Raw genomic sequence first — 23,330 nt, forward strand, 5'->3', positions numbered from 1 at the left:
GTAGAATTTGTGACCATTATTGTCATCAGGGGAATAAAAGAATATATATGTATGTATGTATATAAGACTATACACATATATATGTATGTGTAAGAGTATAGTCATATATATACACAAGAATATATATATTTTACATATATATATTAGAAGCAGTTAAATGGTTTTGAAATTCCTTGATTGCATTGGGGCATTTAAACAGTTTAACATATTAAATTTAAATTACAGGGGGGCCTCCCCGGTGGCGCAGCGGTTGAGCGCTGGGTTGCGAAGCTGCCCGCGGCCTCTGCGGCGCCGGTTCGATCCCCGGCTGCTCCCCGGCCACCGGAGGAGGATCCCACATGGTGCGCAGACCTCTCCTGCCACCCGCTGCTCCCCTCAGCAGTGTACTTCAGCCCTTCTGCCTGCTCTGCTCCCCGCTCTGGCTCTGGTGAATTCTCTCACCCTCCCGCGCTTCTGACTGTACCCAGTGCATGTATAAACAAAACAAACAAATATAATAAATAAATAAATAAAAACATGCCTCTATAAAAAAAAAAAAAATTTAAATTACAGGGATTTAATTATATTTAAGCCCTTCCTTTATTACAATAGCATGAATTGAAAGACGTGGGACCCAAGTTAGTAGGCTTATACAACAAAAGCATTAAATCATAGCTACAAATTTTTTAAAATATTTAGTAGAAGAACTGCGGTATAGGCCACAGGTGCATGGAGTGAGAGGATTCACCAGACACAGAGTGGGGAGCAGAACGGGCAGACTGACTGAAATACACTGCTAAGGGGAGCCGCAGACGAGACTGGAGAGGTCTGCTCCGCCATATGTTGATTAGCTCCCTGGCCAGGGATTGAACTCAGGCCATAGTGGTGATAGTGCTGAGACTTAAGCCTAGGGCATCAGGAGGCCCTATAGTTAAATTTTTTTAGACATTGCTCTCTACTGAGTTAGAGAAAACACATTTTAGAAGAGTTTTAATTTAAAAATACTGTTAACATTTCTTGTTGCGATTTTCAGATAGGTATGTTCCTAATTTACTAAAGTCACTAAGAACACAGAAAATAGTTTATATTTGTTGTGGAGAAGATCATACTGCTGCACTAACCAAGGTATTGTACTCCTATAAAACTTTTTTATTTTTACTTATGGTAGTTATTTCATAAGTAATTAATGTTTTCACAATATTACATTAAAACTTGAGTGTTACTGATGTCTGAAAGATAATATAAATGATCTACATTATTGTTTTCTTATGAAAAATTTACCTAAATTTTCAATTTTAATTTATGAAATGTGAATGGTAATCTTCTATTGTACTGATAATGTATAATGTTGAATTTTTCAATTTAATGAAATATTGCTTAAATAATTTTTAGTTTGTCAGGGTCTCCATGTTGGGTTTATCAATTATATTCATGGTTCATAACTCTACTTTTAGTTTTGCTTGCATTTGTCTTATAAATATTATATAAAAAGTAGAAGAAATGACTGATTACATGTTATCCATAGGTCATGGATCAAACAAGCATTTATAGCATTTATAGCATTTTGTCAGTGACCTCTTCCTTTCTTGCATATGTGCCAAAAAGTATTGTATAGTTCTCTAGCAGTTAGTAGTAAAATGAAAATAACTTTAAACTACTTTTACCAAGAATACCATTTATTTTAGTTGTGTACCTGTAAAGGAACTAGCACTTTTTTCCCGGCCTAAATTGGAAATCAGTGTTTTGCTTCTTATCTTTCTTTGTCCTGTAAAGTTGCACAAATTTGGGAAGAAAAAACTAACTTCTAATCAGACTTTATAAAATTATAAACACTCTCATTTTGGAAATTCTAGAATGCTAAGACTAATTCCTAGTCATTATGATATATATTGTACTCAAGATATAAAAATATCATGACCGATTATAAAGCTTATTAAAAATTTTTATTGTCTTGCCTTTAGTAAGAAAGTTGAGCTGTACCTACTGATCTTATTATCATAACTTACTATCAAATTATAGATGTAATCATAAAGTAATCATAAATCATGTGGGCAAGGTATACATTTGGTCATTTTTTTCTGTCATTGATACTTGGAAGAATAGTAAAAATATTTTTTATGTTATTCCTTAGGATTACCATTATAGTGGAAAGATGCACAGTGTTAAAAGAGGTATAAAACAGTAGGACTTAAGTTAAAAGCTTGCGATCTTTACTTTGAATCACAGTGTCAGCAGAAGCTCTTATTTTTCTCTGAAAAATATTTTTTTCTCCCCATGGCTACAGAAAAGTCCTGGAAGTAATTAACCATGTACGGTCTAGAAGCATGTCACTCAATTGTTGTAGACCCTACACTAAAAGGAACCAGGATTTCTTAGAGGGGTCTGATCCCATATCTGGGGCAAAAAAGATATGTTAAGAATAGCTTTGGGAGAGAGCTTCCAGGTTGGTGCTTCTAGTGCCAGCAGGCGTGGGCAGGTTCACTATCAATTCAGAACAAGAACTACAAGTCAGATTGCCTGAAATTGAAGCCGGAGCTGACCAAAATGAAAAGCTTTTTGAGACCATGCCGGCAGCCAGGCCTGAGACCCCTAGAGAGATGATTTGGAGTCAGGGATCATTCACTGTTCCTGGTGGCCAAGACCTGTACCAGACATATGAGTATAAAAGAAGAAGGGCTGTTTGCCAAATCAGGAGGGACATGTGAGCTCAAGAATGAACTCAGGGAGGTGAGGGAAGAGCTCAAGGAAAAATGGAGGAGATGACTACCTCACACCATACACAAAAATCAACTCAAAATGGATTAAAGAACTAGACATAAGACCTGAAACCATAAAATACATAGAAGGAAATATAGGCGAAACACTACATGACATGCACCTCAAAGACATCTTTACAAACACATCACCCAAAGCAGTGATAGTGAAGGCAAAGATAAACAGCTGGGACTACATCAAATTAAAGAGCTTCTGCACAGCAAAAGAGACAATAACAAAAACAAAGAGAAACCCCACCGACTGGGAGAACATTTTTGTACACAACACTAATGATAAAGGACTGATCACAAAAATCTGCAAAGAGCTGATGAGACTCAACAACAACAAAGAAAATAATCCTGTCAAAAAATGGGCAGAAGAGCCAAAAAGAAACTTTTCTGAAGAGGAAATGCAAATGGCCAACAGGCATATGAAAAAAATGTTCAACATCTCTTGTAATCAGGGAAATGCAAATCAAAACTACCATGAGATACCATCTTACACCAGTGAGAATGGCACATATTAAAAAAACTAGCAACAACAAATGTTGGCGAGGATGTGGAGAAAAAGGAACTCTCCTGCACTGTTGGTGGGAGTGCAAACTGGTCCAACCACTATGGAGAGCTGTGTGGAGATTTCTTGACCTACTAAACATAGAGCTTCCATATGATCCAGCAATTCCACTCCTAGGTATTTACCCAGAGGACACAGAAACATCAATTCCAAAGAGCACCTGCACCCCTATGTTTATAGCAGCACTGTTTACAATAGCTAAGCTTTGGAAACAACGCAAATGCCCAAAAATAGATGACTGGATCAAGAAGATGTGGTACATATATACCGTGGAATATTACTGAGCATTCAAAAAAGATAAAAACATGCAATTTGCAGCAACATGGATGGCGCTGGAAGGGAATCATGATCAGCGAAATAAGCCAGAAAGAAAAAGAAAAATACCAGATGGTCTCACTCATAGCAGGAATCTAGAAAACTTAAATAAGGGACCAGGAAAATGAATAACTATAAGAAAGTGAAAATCAAAATCAACAAACAACTATGAACCAGAGACACTCGTGGGAGGTGGGGGCGGGGAGGGGAGGAATTGGGGTCAAAATAAGGGGGTTGCAATTGTATAGGGAATATAAAAATAAAATTTATTAAAAAAGAAAAATGGAGGAGAGATGAAACAGATAAAGTTGGTAATGGACAAGGACTTGGATAAACTCCAAGAGTTTGGGGATTTTATGAAGGAAATGCAGAAGGATATGGATGACAAGATGAATGTTTTAATAAATATTCGGAAGAACAACAAGCTGTAAGTGGAGTCTGCACCCACCTCTCCTCACCTCTAAAGAATCTCCTCCTTGCACTTTGCTAAATGTCCTCTGAGGTCAGAAGACTCCGACTTCAAGGAGCAGTCTTGTTTTCTATTGCCCCAGTGGCTTGGCGTCAAGGCCTTCCATGGTCACCCATGTTACTGGTTCTCTCCTCATCATGTTGGAAATTGTCTTCCCAACCCTGCCCCTCTGTGACTCCCCAGTCCCCTTAGAAGAGAATCAAGGAACAGCCAGAACTCCAGCTAAGTAGAAAGACTGACACAAACCCACCGCTCCAACTTAAGAAAATGGATGGAGCAGATAGAGCACTGTCTGGTCCTCATAAGAAGATGCTGACACTACAGAAAGCTAAATAGGACCCACTGGATTCCCTCCGTCAATGTGAGAAATGTTGTGTATCCCAAAGAACAGCTACAATGAGGGGAAACTTCCACACCAAGCCTGGGCACGCTTTTCACCCTTGTCATCTGGAATTGCCTTCTGATTTACCTGTGCTTCAATCCCAGCATGATGGAGGATGTACTTGCAATTTAGTGCTGCCACAGAACCTTTTGGCAGCTCTGTGCATACTCTTCCCACAGATTGAGCTGCACAGTTAAGGCTTGTTGCCCTCTGCCATGCCACTCCACCTGGAAATTAAAATCGTTTAAAGGCCCCCCCCCAAAAAAAAAAAGAATAGTTTTGGGCATTTTGTGTTACAAAAAAAGCAAAATCTACTATGTTCATGTAAGAAGGACAATTTAAAGGAGCTTTTACTGCAATAAATAACTGCAATAAGTGGAAGCATATCAAATATATAAAAATTCATCACTACCTAGTGGTACTCTTCTTCCCAAGATCAGTACAAAGCAAGGCTTTTTGCTTCTCTGTGGAGGTTGCTCTATAACAACTTATTTTTATAAAAATTAATGAGAAAGAAGCATTTTTCTTGCCTCTTATTTGCAAACTGTGTTTCACAGTGAAGTCCTTTATAGAATGGTGGTTGTCAGAAGGCGGTTTGGGTGTGGGGGTAGGAGAAATGGGGAGATACTGTTGAGAAGGTACAAACTTCCAAATGAACTGATTAAGTTCTAGGATCTAATGTATGTGGTATGTTAACTATAGTTAACAATACTGTATTACATACTGAAATTTTTTTGAAGAGTAGATCTAAAGCATTTTTACAAAAAAAATTATGATGTGTTAACTTGATTATGGTAATCATTTCACAATGTATTTGTCAAGCTATCACTTTGTGCACTTTAAATACATACAATTTCATTTCTCACTTGATATCTAAATAAAGCTAGAACTGCCAATGACAAAGCATAAAGAATAAAAATTAAAGCATTTGCTATTTCTATCAAAAAAGATTTTGAAATTAATATTTTGTAAGTATGGTAGTATTATGGTTATATATTTTTGTCTGTAAGAGATATATGCTTGAAGATGGGTATACATTTAAGGCAGAATTATTTAATGACCACAGTTTACTGGAAGTTCTTAGAACATTTTTGCATTAAATTCTCCCATCTGTAAGTGGGAGAAAAATTGATAAAACAAGATTAACCTAATATTTGTTAGTTGTTCAAACTGAGTGATAATTATATGATGGTTCATATAATTTTTTTTCTATTGTGTATTTTTTTTGAAATTTCCATCATGAAAAGTTTTAAAAAGAAAAGTCCATTTCTTTACAGAGCAGTGTGTATAAAGACATGCTATTAAATGATACATTAAAATTGTATATTGTAGCTATAACTGTGAAGAAAGAGCAATTATATTAAAAAATATGAATCATGCTATTGTTAAGTTGGCATAACAAATTACATTTTAAACACATAACCTCTAATCTGGTTATGTATTTTTATAAAATACATGAAAGCCACCTACTTTGTACCAACTGTATGCTTTTTTGCAGAATTTTTATTTTAAAAGCATAGCTAATTTGAACACTGAAGGTGATACCATGTTTAGATTTTGTGAAAATTTATAATATATACTTGGGATTCAACAAGAGTAAATTGATAATAAAAGGTAATGTTGAAACTAAGTATCTTTTTAATGATGACTTCAACTTAATATAATGTTGAAAACATAATTTAAAACTTATGAAATATGTGCAAATACTTAGCTTTCAACCTGGAACTCTCTGTTTTAAGACAGTTTGCCTTGGAGAATCAGTGTATTAAATTGAGAAGTCTATATAAGAGAAAAATTGACTTCAAACTAAAAGTTAATTTATTTTCCTAAAGATTATTTTCTTTCTTTCTTTTTTTTTTTTTAAAGATTTATTTATTTATTTGTTTATACACGCACTGGGTACAGTCAGAAGTGCGGGAGGGTGAGAGAATTCACCAGAGCCAGAGCGGGGAGCAGAACAGGCAGAATGATGAAGTACACTGCTGAGGGGAGCAGCAGGTGCAGCAGGAGAGGTCTGTGCACCATGTGGGACCCCCGCTGGTGGCCGGGGATCAAACCGGTGCTACAGAGGCTGTGGGCAGCTTTGCAGCCCAGCGCTCAATCGCTGCGCCACTGGGGAGGCCCAAGATTATTTTCTTTTGTTAGGCCTTCTAATGATAAAGAATTTTTTCTTTCTTTTTTTAGGAAGGTGGAGTGTTTACTTTTGGAGCTGGAGGTTATGGTCAGTTGGGTCACAATTCTACCAGTCATGAAATAAATCCAAGGAAAGTTTTTGAACTTATGGGAAGCATTGTCACTCAGATTGCTTGTGGAAGGTAAACTATTACGTAAAAAGAGTATTTTCATTTCTGTAAAATAATTTTGTGACTTCTTTTATGATTTTTTTTTAATACCTCTTATGCTATAAATTCAAATAGAGTGCATTCCAGCAGCTTATGGCTTATTTTCATTGGTTCTCATGAAGTGTGCCTCTGGGTGGAGCAGGCTGGCACTTAGGCACTTACTAAAGCATTTTTCTCCTTGGCTTCTTTTTCTCTGATCATTTTCCTTCATGTATTTCAGGAAGCTATCTTAGATTACTAAATGTGCTTACTATAGTCACAAATTCTCTTGCCAAGCATCTTGCTCTTAATGTGTTTGTTTGCAAAAAAAATGCCAAAGGCATGCTGGGTGACATTGTAAATTCTTCCAGTTTTGCCATGGTGTGTTCCTTTTCTGAACTATGCTTAGTTCTTTGATGTCTACAATATTGTCTTTCTTGTATATTTGGATGGAACAACCGTGTGTTTTATAAAAGACCTAGAAAATATATAGGGTATGTGTCTTTTCTTTCCCTGTGTTGGTCTTTTTTTAGACTTACTCAAAGATTGTTGGTTCCAGCTGAAAGTAGGGATTTTTTTTAATGCATTGTTTGGATATCTTGTAAACTGTGTTAAATATTATTCTCTCTCAGTTGCTGCTGGAAAAATTAACAATGATATAGAAACAAAGTACTACATTTAAAAGTAAAAAAAAAAATACAAAAAAATTGCTGCTGGAGAATTATAGTAACAGGAGAGACACATTTTATTTTTATTTATTTATTTATTTTAAAGATTTATTTATGCATATAAGAACTGGGGTACAGGCCAGAGGTGCAGAGGGTAAGAGGATTCACCAGAGACAGAGTGGGGAACAGAACAGGCAGATGTACTGAAATACACTGCTGAGGGGAGCAGCGGGTGAGTCAGGAGAGGTCTGCTACACCATGTGGGTAGCTTCCCGGTCTGCCGGGGATCGAACTCATGCTGCAGTGGTTGCGGATAACTTCATAGGTTGCGTCTTTACCCCTTATGTCACCCGGGAGGCCCAGGAGGGACACATTTTATACTGATTATTTTATGTGAAATAGATTTATCTGAGGCAATGTGTTAATCATATGTATGCAGTATTGTTACATCTTAATTTAGCATCACTTGTATGGAAACTATAAATCATCTTTCCCTTTTTTTTTTTTTTTTAAATGAGGAAATTGGCCTGTTAGTTATTTAACAAGAAAGATTAGTTATGGTGAAAGTTGAATTAGAATACTGATTTACTGGTTCCCATTCTTGGGAGCTGTAAAATTCTTTGATAGATTAAGTTAGACACATTCCCAAGAAGCAGAATGTACTTTGCTTGACTAGTTAATTCAATTCTGATTATTTAGCTTACATTTTTTCCCAGTTATTATATATCTGTATACATTATAGTTAGGTTTTGCCAACTCTTAATTTCAAATGTGTGGAATCATATGGTAGATGGCCTTTAGTGGCTTTTAAAAAAATATTTGTATTTAAAAAAATGTTTGTAAGACTATGCGTATTTGTATACCTATGGTTTCTATCACTTGATCTCATTGCTGTATTTTGTTCAATTATATGTATATGTAATTTACTCATTTAGTTACTGGTGAGCATTTGGGTGTTTCCATTTTTTGGCAAGTACCAATAATGCCATTTTGAATATTTATATATGATGGCATATAATATCTGATATATGATATAAATCTTTGCATTTCTATAAACTGTCATACTTTTTTTTTTTTAAAGAAATTTATTTGTTTTAATTGAGGTTACAGTAGGTTCTCCTATCAAATATCTCCACATTTCATTGTCTGGATGTTCCATACTTTTGTTTATTCACTCACCTACTGGAAGGACATCTTGGTTGTTTCTAAATTTTGCCAATTATGAATAAAGCTACTACTATAAATATCCAAGTGCAGCTTTTTGTGTGGAAACAAGATTTAACCTTTGAATAAATAATGGAGAGCATAATACTGTTTATTTAGCAAGTAACCAAAGTGGCTGTATGGTTTTGCATTCCTATGTTGGCTTCCTTTTCCTTGTCAATGGGCCATACTTTCCACTTTCTCTTTGTGCCATGTGATTTTTTTTTTTAACTTGATATTTGAACCTTATAATGTGGTAACATTGGAAATCAGATTCTCTCCCTCCTCTAGGTTTGCTGATTTTTTCCTAGGCATGTGCAGTGACTTTCTAAATTGCCCTGTATATGCAGTTACTTTAGAATGTTCTAGATCTTAAATATTTGACTCCCAAAAGGGGGTAAAGCCCAAAAAAAAAAAAAAAAAAAAGGGGGTATGGGAAAAGGGAGAGGGTGGAAATAAAGGGGGATAAAGTGCCAGCCTTTTAAATCCTCTAGAAGTTTCCTCATCTAGTTGGAGATAGGCTTGTAACAGTGATCAGAAAGGGTACAAGATTGGTTTACCTATCTTGTGTCTATACTTCTGTGAACAGAAGCAATAATAAACAGACCATCAACCTAAAATATAAAGTTAGGATCCCTAATTCCTTTCATGGTACCCATATGGTAGGCCTTCATAGATCATAGCTCTTGACTAAAACCTGACAGTGAATAAAGGGAGGGGGGGAAACTTCCTTGAATTGAACATGGTTAGACACTATCTCTAGTGCTGAATCATCTACTATAGTGGTTTTCAGGATAAGTCAGAGCCTTTCAAAATTTGAACATTTTTGTACATTTTCTTGACCATGCTTATGCAGCCTATTTATGGAATATAGAATTCATTTAGTATAAAGTTATTAATGAATATTTTATTTTATTTTATTTTTTTTTTTTTTAAAGATTTATTTATTTATTTATTTATTTATACAAGCACTGGGTACAGTCAGAAGCGCGGGAGGGTGAGAGAATTCACCAGAGCCAGAGCGGGGAGCAGAGCAGGCAGAAGGACCGAAGTACACTGCTGAGGGGAGCAGCGGGCGGCAGGAGAGGTCTGCGCGCCATGTGGGACCCTCCTCCGGTGGCCGGGGAGCAGCCGGGGATCGAACCAGCGCTGCAGAGGCTGCGGGCAGCTTCGCAACCCAGCGCTCAAACGCTGCGCCACCTGGGAGGCCCTATTAATGAATATTTTAATGGAAACTTAACAGCTATAATGACTTTAGTAATTTGCTCTTGAAAAGGAAAAATTAATATTTGCTGTGCTTTTTTAAAAATGTGAATTGGAAGGTGGCATTAAGTCTGAGGTTTTCTATCATTTTACTCTAGGCAGCACACTTCTGCTTTTGTTCCTTCATCGGGACGAATTTATTCTTTTGGACTTGGTGGTAATGGGCAACTTGGAACTGGTTCAACAAGCAACAGGAAAAGTCCTTTCACTGTGAAGGGAAATTGGTTCCCATATAATGGGCAATATCCACCAGATATTGGTAAGTTATGTTATGTTAAAGCTTTAGAACACACATTAAAGATATCATTAAAATGTTACTCTTAAATGATTAAGCTTTTTGTTTGAAATGAAAGAATTTTGATATTATTGAGTGAAAATAGACACAGGTAGTATATTTGGTTGTTTTATTTATATTTGCTTTTATGGTCAAATAATTATGGTTTATAAGAAGTGTGTGTGTGTTTACGTATAGGCAGTCAGACTTCCAGAGTATATTCTTTATATTTTTGGTCTTTATCCATAGTTCCTGGCTAATGGCTTCCAAAATCCTTGGAATGTACTGAGCCATTAATAGCATTGGGAGTTTCTTTTATTTCATAGCTTCTATTGGAATTTCCTGAGTAATAAAAACATTGGGAATATCTTTGTAATAATATTTAGTCTTTTATAGTCAGTTCCTGACAGTTTCTGAGCTATGAAAGTTTAAATGGGTATCATGTTATTCTTAATGGGTTTATGTTAATGAAGGTAACTTTAGGAAAAATACTTGGTGGGGGGGGGTTTGGTTGCCAAGGAAACTAACATGAATTGAGGATGTAACTTTAAGTCTAAGATGGGGTGATTGGTCCATTTTTGGGAGGGGAGAAAGGCTAGAGTTTGAGGTCAGTTGCCAGGGCTAGTAATTTCATCAATTATGACTTTGTAATAAGCCTCTATAAAAGATCCGAAAAGAACATTTTTAAAGAGCTTCTGGTTGATGAACTTGAAGATTTGAGGAGAATGGCACTCATATAGAGACCACCAATGGTGCATGCCTCTTTTCCATACCTTGCCCTATGTATCTCCTCCATCTTGCTGTCTCTGAATACTAATCTTTGTAAGAAATCTGTGCTCTAGTGAATAAATGTAAAGTTTTTTGAGTTCTCTGAGCTGCTCTTGCAAATTAGTTGAACCTGAGGAGAAGCTCCTGGGAATCTCTGATCTATAACCAGTTGGTGAGAAGCAAGGTAATAACCGTGACTTGTGACTAGTGTTTGAAGTGGAGAGTGGCCTTGGCAGACTGAGCCCATCCTACTCAGGGGAATCTGATGCTATCTTTTATTAGGTAGCATCAGAATTGAGCTGACTTGATGTGGTGAAACCTTCACATCCATGCTGCATTGGGTCTAACAATCTTATACAATATGTGTAAGGAAGCTTATAAATAAATTAATAAAAGTGCTTTCCGAGGGTTGGACATATGGAAACTGGGTAGTGGCTAGATGTCAGTGGGAAGGGAGTGTTTCTATTTTTAATTATAGTAAAATACACATAAAAATTTTTTGAACTTAATTTTAAAGTGCACAGTTCAGTAGTGGTGTAAGTACATTTGCATTGTTGTGTATCAGACCCCAGAACACTTTCATCTTATAAAAACTAAAACTCTGTATGCATTAAATAATTCTTCATTTACTCCTTCCCCCTAGCTGGTGTCTACCATCTATACTTTGACTATGAATTTGACTTAACTCTAGCTTCCTCATTTAAGTAAAAACACTTACATTTGTATTTTTGTGACTGGATAATTTCATTACCAGCATCATGTCTTTAGGGTTTATTCATGTTCTAGCATGTATCAGAACTTACTTCTTTTTAAGGCTGAATAATACTGTATGTGTATATAATAAATTTTATTACTGTGTTCAACTATAATGGATGATTGGATGGATTCCATCTTTTTTTTTTTTTTAAAGATTTATTTATTTATGCATACAAGAGCTGGGGTATAGGCCAGAGATGCAGGGGAGTGAGAGGATTCACCAGAGACAGAGTGGGGAACAGAACAGGTAGACTGACTGAAATACACTGCTGAGGGGAGCAGCAGGTGAGTCAGGAGAGGTCTGCTGCACCATGTGGGTTGCTCCCTGGCTGGCCGGAGATCGAACTTGTGCTGCAGAGGCTGTAGATTGCTTCATAGTGTGGTGCTTAACCCTTGCACCACCAGGGAGGCCCCCAAAAAAGAGTTTGAAATATTTAAATATTGTTTTCTCATCTACTTTGACAGGCTACAACCAAAATATGCTTTAAAAAAATTTTCCTTTACCATCCTATGAGATAATAAAAAAAATTTTTGTTCTCTTTCCTTGGTTCCTGCCACAAAGCTCTTGAAAACTTGTAATTTCATAAGTGATAGGAGCACTAGGTATACTTTCTTGTTCTAATATTTATCTTTGCTTCTGTCCCTGATACAGGGCTCCCAAAACCCTAATAAATTCCTGAGTGATAAGAATACTAGGTGGCCACTCTTGGTGGGCTCTTGATTGGTTCCTGGATAGGGACTGGGAAGCCAAAAAGACCAAACCCAAACTAGAAACTTAGAATTTTCAGCCCCTCCTCCCAATCTCTTGAGAAAAGAGAAGGGCTAGAAGTGGAGTTAATCATGCCTATGTGATGAAGCCTCCATAAAATCCCAAAAGTATGTGGTTTGGAGAGTTTTTGGTTTGGTGAATACATACTTGGAGGTGCGGAGACATCGATGTACCAGAGAGGACATGGAAGCTCCATGTATTTCCCATATACCTTGCTCTATACTTCTCTTCCATCTGGCTGTTCATTTGTATCCTTTTATCATATACTTTTATCATAAACTTTTTTCGTAAACATAAAATGTTTCTGAGTTCTGTCAGCCACTCTGGCAGATTAATCAAATCTAAGGACGCGGTTATGGGAAACTTCTGATTACTAGCTAGTCAGTCAAAAGTACATGTACAACCTGGACTTGTGACTGGCATCTAGCGTGCAGGAGGAATTGGAACCTCCAGTCTGTTGCTGGCTAGTAGGAAGCAAAAGTAACAGTCTGGCCTCAAGACTCACTTCTGAAGTGATAGTAAGGCTGTCTGAATGACTGAATCATTAACCTGTGAAATCTGATATTATCAGATGATACCATTTTCTGGCAGATAATATCAGAATTGAGTTGAATTGTGTTCAATGTAGGAACACAACATCCTGCTGGTGTTGTGGAATTTCTTGGTATGAGTGAAACTTCCACACATTTGTGGACTGCAAGTATCATATGTATTCTGTATGAGTGAGGTAGTAATGTGAGAGTAAAAGAGATATAAGGGAAGAAACACAGTAAACAAGAGTAGAATTTTTCCCTGTTTCTTTTTATACATCCTAAATCATACCTCAGAATTGTTTTCTCATGTTTCATATCTGATTTTCTTTGGGATTTTTCTCTGAGTTTGTTGAGTCTTTGGACTAGAGTCTATTGTTCAGTGATGCTCCAACTATGAAGGTTAACTTTTGAAAAAAATCCAAGCTTTTTATTATAAATAACCTTGATTTTATTTATTGAAAGTATTTTTTTTGGTAACTAAAAGGCTATTTCAATTATGCTTTTATCTAGTACAGGTCAGGATATACTGTTTTTCTTATTTCTTTTTGTTTGATTTTGTGTTCAGAATGGAGCCTCATTTTTTTTCCTCAGTTACTCTTAGGTTTGAAACATGCAGTTATTTCAGTAGTAGTATTGTTCTTCTGGTGTCCCTAACAGCATGCTGGTGTTTTGTCCTATCAGTTTCTCCCACAAAAGGCATTGTTAATACCTTAACAAAACGATTTTGTAATTTAAAGCAGCATGAATATTGAAATAAATCATGTAGAGTTTAGTCATTTAAAAATGCATTTTGTCACTATTGAAACTTGAGATTATTTGCAGTAGAATGGGAAAAGAGATGGAGTTTGAAAATTAATCATTTTACTTCTGGTCTTTTAATATTTGCCATTTTCTCAGGTGTGAGATGGTATTTCATTGTGGTTTTGATTTGTTTTTCCCTGATAAGTGATAATCACCTTTTTTTTTATGTGCCCCTTGACCATCTGTGTGTCTTATTTGGAGAAAGGTCCATTTAGCTTTTCTGGCCATTTTCTTTTCATTGGACTGTTTTCTTTATGTTAAGTTGTGTGAGTTCTTTGTAAATCTTGGATAATAGCCGCTTGTCTAATGTATGATATGCAAAGTCTGATTCCCACTTGTAGGATGTCTGTTCATTTTAATGATAGTTTTGTTCGATGTACAGAACTTTTTTGCTTTGATGTAGTCCCATTTTTTTGTGTATGTTTACTGTTTTTCTGCTGTTATAGCCAAGTCCCCAAAGATATCCCTGAAACCAGTGTTGTGAAGTATTCTATTTATGTTTCCTTTTAGGTATTTTATGCTTTCAGGTATTACATCCAAGTCTTTAATCCAGTTTGAGTTAATTTTTATTATGGTGTGAAATAGTGATCTAATTCATTTTCTCGTCTATAGTTGTCCAGCTTTTCCAGCACCATTTGATGAAGAGACATTCTTTTCTCCATTGTATACTCTGGGCTTCTTTGTTGTATGTTAACTGTTTGTGTGAAGTGTTGAGAAAGATGTGAAGAAAAATGGTATCTGTACCCTATTTGTGGGAAGTGTTTTAACTGTTAGCCCCTATGGAAACTATGTATGGAGGATTTACAATATATTAAAAATAAGTTAGAAGGAGAAAGAAAAATACCAGATGATTTCACTCATGTGAAATGTAGGAAAAAAACAAGGAACTGACAAAATTAAACCAAAACAAACCCTAAAAATGTGCCTGCAGAATTGAAGCTACTTGCGAATAGGGAAAGTGGGGGATGGTTACAATGGAGGAAAGGTTTTTTTTTTAATTATAATATAATTTATATATATTTTACATTATTGTTCATTTTTGTACAATGTTTGCTTTCTCCTGTCAGGTATAGTCTCCATAGAATTCCCACCACCATAGTCCCTTGTGCTCTTCTTTCCCCTGTTTTGATTCCTCTCCCTCCCTCTCCCCTGTAGAATGTCTCTGATTTATAGTTGCCTGTTAATTTTTTTATTGTTACTATTTTTTCCCTTGATCCCTTATTTGATTCACCTATATTCCTCCTATAAGTTTCACCATCTGATATTTTTCTTTTTCCTTCTGACTTATTTCACTGAGCATAATCCCTCCTAGATCCATCCATGTTGCTGTCAAAGGCATGAGTTTATCTTTTTTGATTGCTGAATAGTATTCCATTGTGTATATATACCATGTCTTCTTGATCCATTCATCTATTTTTGGGCATTTGGGTTGTTTTCATATCTTAATTATTATAAATAGTTCTGCAATAAACAGAGGGGTGCAGGTATCCTTTTGAGTTAATGTTTTTGTGTCCTCTGGGTGGATTCCTCGGAGTGAAATTGCTGGGTCATATGGTAGCTCTGTTTTTATGGTTTGAGGAATCTCCACATAGCTTTCCACAGTGGTTGGACCAATTTGCATTCTCACCAGCAGTGTAGGAGAGTTCCTTTTTCCAAAGGAGGAAAGGTTTTTAATAGTCTAGTAAAGAACTATGGGTGCCTTGGTGGTGGATGTGGTGTGGTGGCGTACATCTGAGGATGTGTGAATCTAGTCCCATAAATCATGTAAACCAATGTTACCTCAGTTAAAAAAAAAAAGACTCAAGTATTTTTTGGCAGGAGGGCCTATTTAAAAAAAAAAAAAGACAGGTTTTTTTTGGATAACATATTTTATAAAGAGTAGGGAGAAATTGAACTGACCCTCCTAGATATGACATCATATACTATAATACAATAACAATTATATTAGATTATTGGTATATTCACAGACATTCAGATAATTATAACTTAGTGGAGAGTTCGGGGGGGGGTGGAAAATCTCTGTGTAGACATTTTATATAGATTTTGTGTCAGTGTCAAACTCTAGGTGATTGATAATATCTCTTAGAGATATGTGTTAAGAAGGACTTTGAAGAGTGCCAGAATTGTTTAGAGTTGTATAAGTTTAAACTTTAAAAGGCATTACTAATCTGTGAATGGGGATGAATTTCTCAACACATGAAAATTTGAGGGGGGAGGGAGTCAATTTGAATCCTAACCTAATATATACACTAAAATAAATTTTAGCTTGATTAAAGATTTAAATGTATAAATGTTCTTAAGATGTTAGTTCTATGAAAGTAATGCTATAAAATAATTCTATTGAGGATGGGACAAGCCTTTCTTTCCATAGTAATGGCAGCATAAATTATCATAGGATGGGTTAAATACATTTGATTGATTGGAAAAACAATATTGTTTTTTGAAAAATATTTGTAGCAAATACAACCTAAAGCTGATAGCCTGAGTATCCAAAGTATTCATACGCATTGGTGAGAAAAACAGTAAGATGCCTAATAAATGAAACAAGTATTAAGACACCTAACAAGTAAGGAAGTTAATGGAAAGTCCCAAAATGAAGTTCATTTTACTTAAAAAGAATGCAAATATTACTGCCCCCTTTATTATCAAAGGAATGCAAACTCAAAAACAAGCACATAATAAATAAATGGGAAAGAGGAAGCATTGATCCTTCTTTTCCTATTATAGGCCAAGAAACTATGTTAATGTTAGGGGGAAACTAATGGTCCATCTGCAAAATGAAGAAGCAATGTTAGTATTTTATCATTTTTCAACCCACAGTGAATTAATGGTTTAAGCATTGAACATCAGTGTCTGCTAATAACACACACAAAAATACCCAGCCAAACATTATGTGCTTCCTTATGGAAGTACAGTCTCTACCAACACCATGTGATAATTTTACTTATATAATCAAATTCTAATTAGCTTCTTTAGATTCCTGCCAATTTATAGGAATGCAAACAATCAAGATCAGTGTTAGGAGAAACCTCGGGATAGAGGGAGAATCCAGTCTGCCAGATACTGTATGAGACAAATGACTAAGTTTCACAAACTTTTTGAAGTAATAATTAAAGGAAAATTAGGAAATAAACTATTGATACTCTATTCACAGTCCCTAGAAACCCATTCATGTGTACTGTAGTTTCAGTCAAAAATTTTGATAATTATTTATAGAAAGCAAACTCACAATTTAGGAATAAATGAGTAACATCCTGCTAAATCTTTTGAGGAAGTGAACATTTTCATGTGGCCTTGTCAAGAATGATCAGTTTATTTAATATTTTAGTTTTACCCTTTTAATCTGTTCTTAAAAGTTGTTTTTGATTTTAGAACATTTTTATTGCTTGTGGGAAATGTGTTCATATTAATGGTCTGAACCCAAGCTCTTATTACTTTATTTTTTTTTTTTTTAAAGAATTATTTATTTATTTATACAAGCACTGGGTAGAGTCAGAAGCGCGGGAGGGTGAGAGAATTCACCAGAGCCAGAGCGGAGAGCAGAGCAGGCAGAGGAGAGCAGAGCAGGCAGAGGAGAGCAGAGCAGGCGGAGGGACTGAAGTACACTGCTGAGGGGAGCAGCGGGCGGCAGGAGAGGTCTGCACGCCATGTGGGACCGGGGAGCAGCAGGGGATCTAACCGGCGCTGCAGAGGCTGCGGGCAGCTTCACAACCCAGCGCTCAACTACTGCGCCACCGGGGAGGCCCAGCTCTTACTACTTTAAACTAGTTATTTAACAAATATTGAGTTCTCTTGCAAACAAAACATTGTGTTTGCTTGTAGAGAATTATCAAATACTAAGATGTGGTACCTTTCTTAAGTAGTTTTAAATCTGTAGCAGCCATAGTCACAATAGTACTAGGTGATTGAATACTCAGTTAACTAAATGGTTGTGGTCAGGAATATGACAGAAATGGATTATATTTGGAAATAATTAACCTTAAGTTGTAGTATGGAGCTTTGATATTTTAGTATTGATGACTTTAAATACTGGCCTACCAGTATCTTCATACTCTTTCTACCTTGAGGAGCAGAAGAAAAAGGAAGAGGTTTTGGATAACTTTTTGAAAAAGAAGTGTATTGTTCTTTCTTTATTACTTTATTGTTTTTTCTATTTTTGACCTGATTTGGTTTTATTGATAAGTTGTTGCCAACAAAAAAGCTATGTATGTCTCCTTACTTTTTTTTCTTTATAAACTTTTTTTTTTTAAGATTTATTTATTTATACAAGCACTGGGTACAGTCAGAAGGGCGGGAGGGTGAGAGAATTCACCAGAGCCAGAGCAGGGAGCAGAACAGGCAGAATGACGAAGTACACTGCTGAGAGGAGCAGCGGGTGGCAGGAGAGGTCTGCGCGCCATGTGGGACCCTCGCCTAGAGGCCGGGGATCGAACCGGCACTGCAGAGGCTGTGGGCAGCTTTGCAACCCAGCGCTCAACTGCTACACCACCGGGGAGGCCCTGTCTCCTTACTTTTGAATGATATATTGAAAGAGAAAATGGTTTTGCATTATAAAGTTTATTTTCTTCTGATCAGTTTTACATTTTTATATGTTTTTCACTTTAAACTAAAATATATTGAGATAATAAAGGTACAGACAAGAAACAGCCATTTTTTTGTACAATCCAAAAGAAAAACTTGTGAACTTCCTAACTCCTGCTTATGCTTATGGAATCATTTAATGTTTGTTGCTTGGTCAGTCTCATCTCCATAACAATCAGAATGTTCCAAGTCATTTTATAGCATGAGTCCATGAGTAGGTGCTCTAAGTTATGTAATTAAGAGAAAATCTAATATCATATTTGATGCACTGAAAAAATGTCATATAAATCTTGACTTTTTAATATTTTTATTACAGATTCTGAGGAATATTTCTGTGTAAAAAGAATTTTCTCAGGTGGAGATCAAAGCTTTTCACATTACTCTAATCCCCAGGTAATAATAGTCACTTGTATAATTACTAAGCTCAACTAATTTTGAAGAATTTTTAAACTTATATTGATGTTTTTTATGTTTAAAATAGTTGCCTTAATTTTGACTTGATAGTTGATTTAAATTTTTAAGTCTACAATTTTTTTCTCATCCATTTGATAAGTGTTTAGTTTTTACTTGAGTTTTTTATAAAGAGCAAACACGCAGTGGAGGTATGTCTTGATTTTAAGTTATATTGTGTAGTAACTCTTCACACTGGTTCATCTTTTTTAAAATCTAGAACTGTGGGCCACCAGATGACTTTAGATGTCCTGATCCTTCAAAGCAAATCTGGACTGTGAATGAAATTCTAATTCAAAAATGGCTGAGCTACCCCCCTGGAAGGTTTCCTGTGGAGATAGCCAAGTAAGAAAAACATTTTATGCAAACACAACCTAGCAACTAGTGGTAGAGCAACCTATAATTCTGAATTTTTATTTAAATGAATACTTCATTAAATATCACTCACTGAGTAGGTTACATACAAAAATTTAAATGTGTAAAATTTCTATATTTTAAGATGTCTCATGATTAAATTTATATGTTGCAGTACTTTCATACACATGATATGTTGAATGATAAAAATTTTAATATAACCGTCAGAATTGGGTTTGAAATACATTCTTTCTAACGTCATAATAGTCACTGGCTTTTAACTTTTATGTTCCCTGAAAGATTTGATATTAAAAAGAAGTATCCATTCTTTTCTTGCGTGTTTTGCTTACAGTTAAATTTATTAAGTACTTAGGGTTTTTTTTTTTGTTGTTGGTGGTGGTACTGAAACTTGGAGTGAGGTGCTATCTTTGATAAGCTTATTTTGTTTTAATTATTTACCCAAACAAAACTTTTCTCAAAAGCCTAAATAGACTTCAAAAAAATAACATTGCAGATTCACATTACCACCATGTGAAATGAAATGTCCGTGTTTACATTTTAAAAATATGTTTAAGAACGTTTGACTTGCTTGAGAAAGTGTAGGGTAAACTAATGACTTTACAAAATTTTAATAAATTTTTAGTAATTTATGGAATTCTGATATAGTCTAATTGCATTAAATAGTAAATATTTAATTTTCTTTTTAGTGAAATAGATGGAACATTTTCTTCCTCTGGTTGCTTAAATGGAAGTTTTTTAGCTGTTAGGTAAGTGACAATTTTTTGGCATGCTGAAATTTCAAATTTATTATATTAAGTAATATATTAAATAAGGAGTGAAATAATGTTAATGTTTTATTATTTCTCTCTCTTTTTCTCTCCTTAAGCAATGATGATCACTATAGAACAGGTACCAGATTTTCAGGGGTTGATATGAATGCTGCTAGGCTTTTATTCCACAAACTTATACAACCTGATCATCCTCAGATATCTCAGCAGGTTTGTTTTTAAACTTTTATATTTGTAATATAAAGCCTGTTGAGTTTTTGCTCCATGTTACTTTAAATGTTTATAGCCTAACCAATTCTATAATTTCATGTTCTTATGATGTATTTTGTATGATTTCACTAAAAATATTAAAATGAGAGTTTTAAAAAAAGCATTTGTAATTTAGTTACCAAATATCTACAAACCTTACTTAATTTGTTACTTAATATTACCATTTTCCCAGTGCTTGTATAAATAAATAAATAAATCTTTAAAAAATTACCATTTTGACTGTCTTTATATTGCTGTAGAGGTAGAGAATCAAAATTGAGACTTGCACACAAGATTTTTAAAAAATTTTCAGCAATGCTTAGGCATTAATTTTCACCATTTTCTGAAGTTCATTCATTGATTCATTGTAAGATTTTTTTTTTATACAATTTCATGTTTGCTGTAGTATGAGTTACTGTTTGAAAAGTACATTCATTTTAAATGAAGTAGGTTTTACTTTTTATCAAAATATAGGTGGCAGCTAGTTTGGAAAAGAATCTTATTCCTAAACTGACTAGCTCCTTACCTGATGTTGAAGCATTGAGATTTTATCTTACTCTACCAGAATGTCCCCTGATGAGTGATTCCAATAATTTCACAACAATAGCAATTCCCTTCGGTGCAGCTCTTGTGAACCTCGAAAAGGCACCACTGAAAGTACTTGGTAAGAATTTTAATATTTTTTTTCCTTTGAATCCTTTTACCTTTAAGTGAAAATGGTCATTAATTGTTTTTTACTGTTGGAAATTTTGCTACTCTGCTTATTTATCATTATGTAGAGGGGAAAAATCCTGTTTTTCCTTTTGTTATTTTTTTCTATTCATGTGATGCTAGCTGTTGGAGGCAGATCATGTTTAATGTTAAAAGTTTTAACCACAACAGCAGAGACAGTATCAGGAAAGATGATAACTGTTTTCCATATTCCCCTTCCTCATCCCCTTCACAGTGATCTTGCTATTAAAGGAGGAGGAACAATTAAAACTAAACAAACTTGGGTTTTAAGTCCTCTGAACTCTGTTAACCCTTTGCCTTCCATTCCTCTTATTTGCTATTTTCCTGATGTTTGATTTTATTTATCTGTGTAGGTGAAATTATGCAAATCATGTAATTTTATAGTTCTATCTCTATCTGCTTTGGTTTTTTTAGTCTAAACTTTTCTTTAATTTTTCTATTTGTGTCAATTTCATCCCCGTCTCCTGGCCTTTATGTAGTTTAGTTTGTTTGGTATATTTAAATCAGTGCTTACCCTTCTAATAGTTTTTGTTAGGTAAGGGAAGCTGAGATACAGAGGAATAATAAAATCAGTGTAAGAAATTTTAGGCTGAGGGTGAGCAGAGGAAGCAAGTAAGGAGAACAAATCTGAAGCACTTAGTCAATAATAAAACAGTGAAGCAGGACTCTATTGTTTCTGTTTTGTCAGAAGTTTTTATGTTCTTTCTGCTTCATATGATTGTGATATTTGGAGATACTAAGTATATTAAGTACGAATGTGGGGAAGGACAGATAATTTATACTTTGTATTGTTTCTGTGTCTCTTTGAATTTCATGAGTATTGTATTCTAAAGGAATTTTATAATACTTGAATTTTATGTTAAGTTGAAAGCTAAAATTTGGAAATATTCTTAAATTGTAACAATTCAATTTTAAAGTGTTTTGTTTAGAAATTAAAATTCTAATTTCCAAAGCAGTTTTAACAACTGGATTTCATATTAAGTATAATGGTTAATTTTTAACATAATTTAGGAAACCAAAAAGTGACTTCAATAGATTTTCCTTCATTTTTGCTTTTGAGAAGTTTGTAGAGTTTAACTTGAGGGGGTGGAGTGGGGCCTATAAATCTTTAAAAATGTTACATTAAATATTGTATAATGTGTATCTTTCTGGGATTTTTAAAGAGCTGAGTCACTGGTTTAGAAGAAAGTCAATATAATTTTGAAAATTGTGATATTTAAAATTCATTTTATTTGCATGTTCACCCTTTAATAACAGAAAACTGGTGGTCAGTACTTGAACCTCCACTATTCCTCAAGATAGTAGAACTTTTTAAGGAAGTTGTGGTACATCTTTTGAAACTCTACAAGATCGGCATTCCCCCTTCTGAACGAAGAATTTTCAACAGTTTTCTTCACACTGCATTAAAGGTTTTAGAAATATTACATAGGGTATGTCCAATAGTTTATTTTCCTCTATCCCCATTGCTACTAACAGATTGATAATGTTTATTTTAACATTAATGTATTACACATTTAGATTGTGAAAAGGATACAGGAATTTGGAAAAGTTATCTAAATTTTCCTTTAAAAGAAATATATTTAGACTTTAGGGTTATTCTATTTGACTGTTAGGCACTTATAGATAACTTGTCTATAGATGGGCAGGGCAATAGCATACTTGTAAAGAACATAAATTGCTAGTTTAAATAACTTTTTAAAATTATTTATACATGATTATATAAAAGAGACAGCATCCTATTGGATTATGAACATTTTAAATTCATGTTCTTTTGCTATTGAGTACTAATGGCGTGAATCAAAGTAGAATAGTTTATTTGAAACAAATGACTAACTTGAAATTGAATCCATACATAATTCATTGATTTGCCTATTCTTTCCTGCCCTCTTCCCAGTGTAAGAAATAATACCCTTTACACTTGTAGCAGTTCAAAGTTATATGAAGAAGTAGAGTCTCAGCTGTTTCATTTAAAGATGGATTTGAGACATCCCTGACAGCTGGTAGGTATATCTTTGTTGTGCCATTTGGTATTTTTGAAATGCTATTTTGGGAGACATGACCTAAGGGAGAAGCATATGTTTCTAGCATCTAGAATGATTGAAAAACCCATGTGAACCTTTTAATCTTTAGTTTCCTCTCCTTAACAGCTTCTTTAGTGTTTTCAGATCCTTCTTGCTTAGTAGTATCAAGCTAAAAGATAAGGGGATAAAGAATAAAGTCCTTCTGTCCTCTGTAAAAGAGAATCCTTTTGGAGCATTTACTTTCATTTTTGTTTGGTTAGTGAGATTCCTGGGTATTTTCTCAACTACTGACTTCCTGATCTTACTTTTTTCTTTCATGTTTAATAT

The 23,330-nt window shown here is 34.8% G+C and overlaps 1 protein-coding gene across 11 annotated transcripts in view; it reads left to right on the forward strand.

Annotated features, from left to right (window-relative positions):
* The window catches only part of HERC4 (HECT and RLD domain containing E3 ubiquitin protein ligase 4), a 112,255-nt gene that overhangs the window by 41,603 nt on the left and 47,322 nt on the right, over positions 1 to 23,330 (forward strand). For all 11 annotated transcript variants that reach the window (XM_054690214.1, XM_054690220.1, XM_037495906.2 and 8 more), the window contains 9 exons: positions 1,013 to 1,104; positions 6,657 to 6,787; positions 10,026 to 10,186; positions 18,726 to 18,802; positions 19,080 to 19,204; positions 19,921 to 19,980; positions 20,100 to 20,211; positions 20,725 to 20,914; positions 22,240 to 22,412. In XM_054690214.1, the coding sequence (XP_054546189.1) occupies positions 1,013 to 1,104; positions 6,657 to 6,787; positions 10,026 to 10,186; positions 18,726 to 18,802; positions 19,080 to 19,204; positions 19,921 to 19,980; positions 20,100 to 20,211; positions 20,725 to 20,914; positions 22,240 to 22,412 (1,121 nt within the window). The remainder of the gene's footprint in view (positions 1 to 1,012; positions 1,105 to 6,656; positions 6,788 to 10,025; positions 10,187 to 18,725; positions 18,803 to 19,079; positions 19,205 to 19,920; positions 19,981 to 20,099; positions 20,212 to 20,724; positions 20,915 to 22,239; positions 22,413 to 23,330) is intronic.

The sequence above is a fragment of the Talpa occidentalis genome, unplaced genomic scaffold (genome assembly GCF_014898055.3).
Source record: "Talpa occidentalis isolate TD23 unplaced genomic scaffold, MPIMG_talOcc4v2.1 talOcc4.8, whole genome shotgun sequence".
NCBI classification, from domain to species: Eukaryota; Metazoa; Chordata; class Mammalia; order Eulipotyphla; family Talpidae; genus Talpa; species Talpa occidentalis.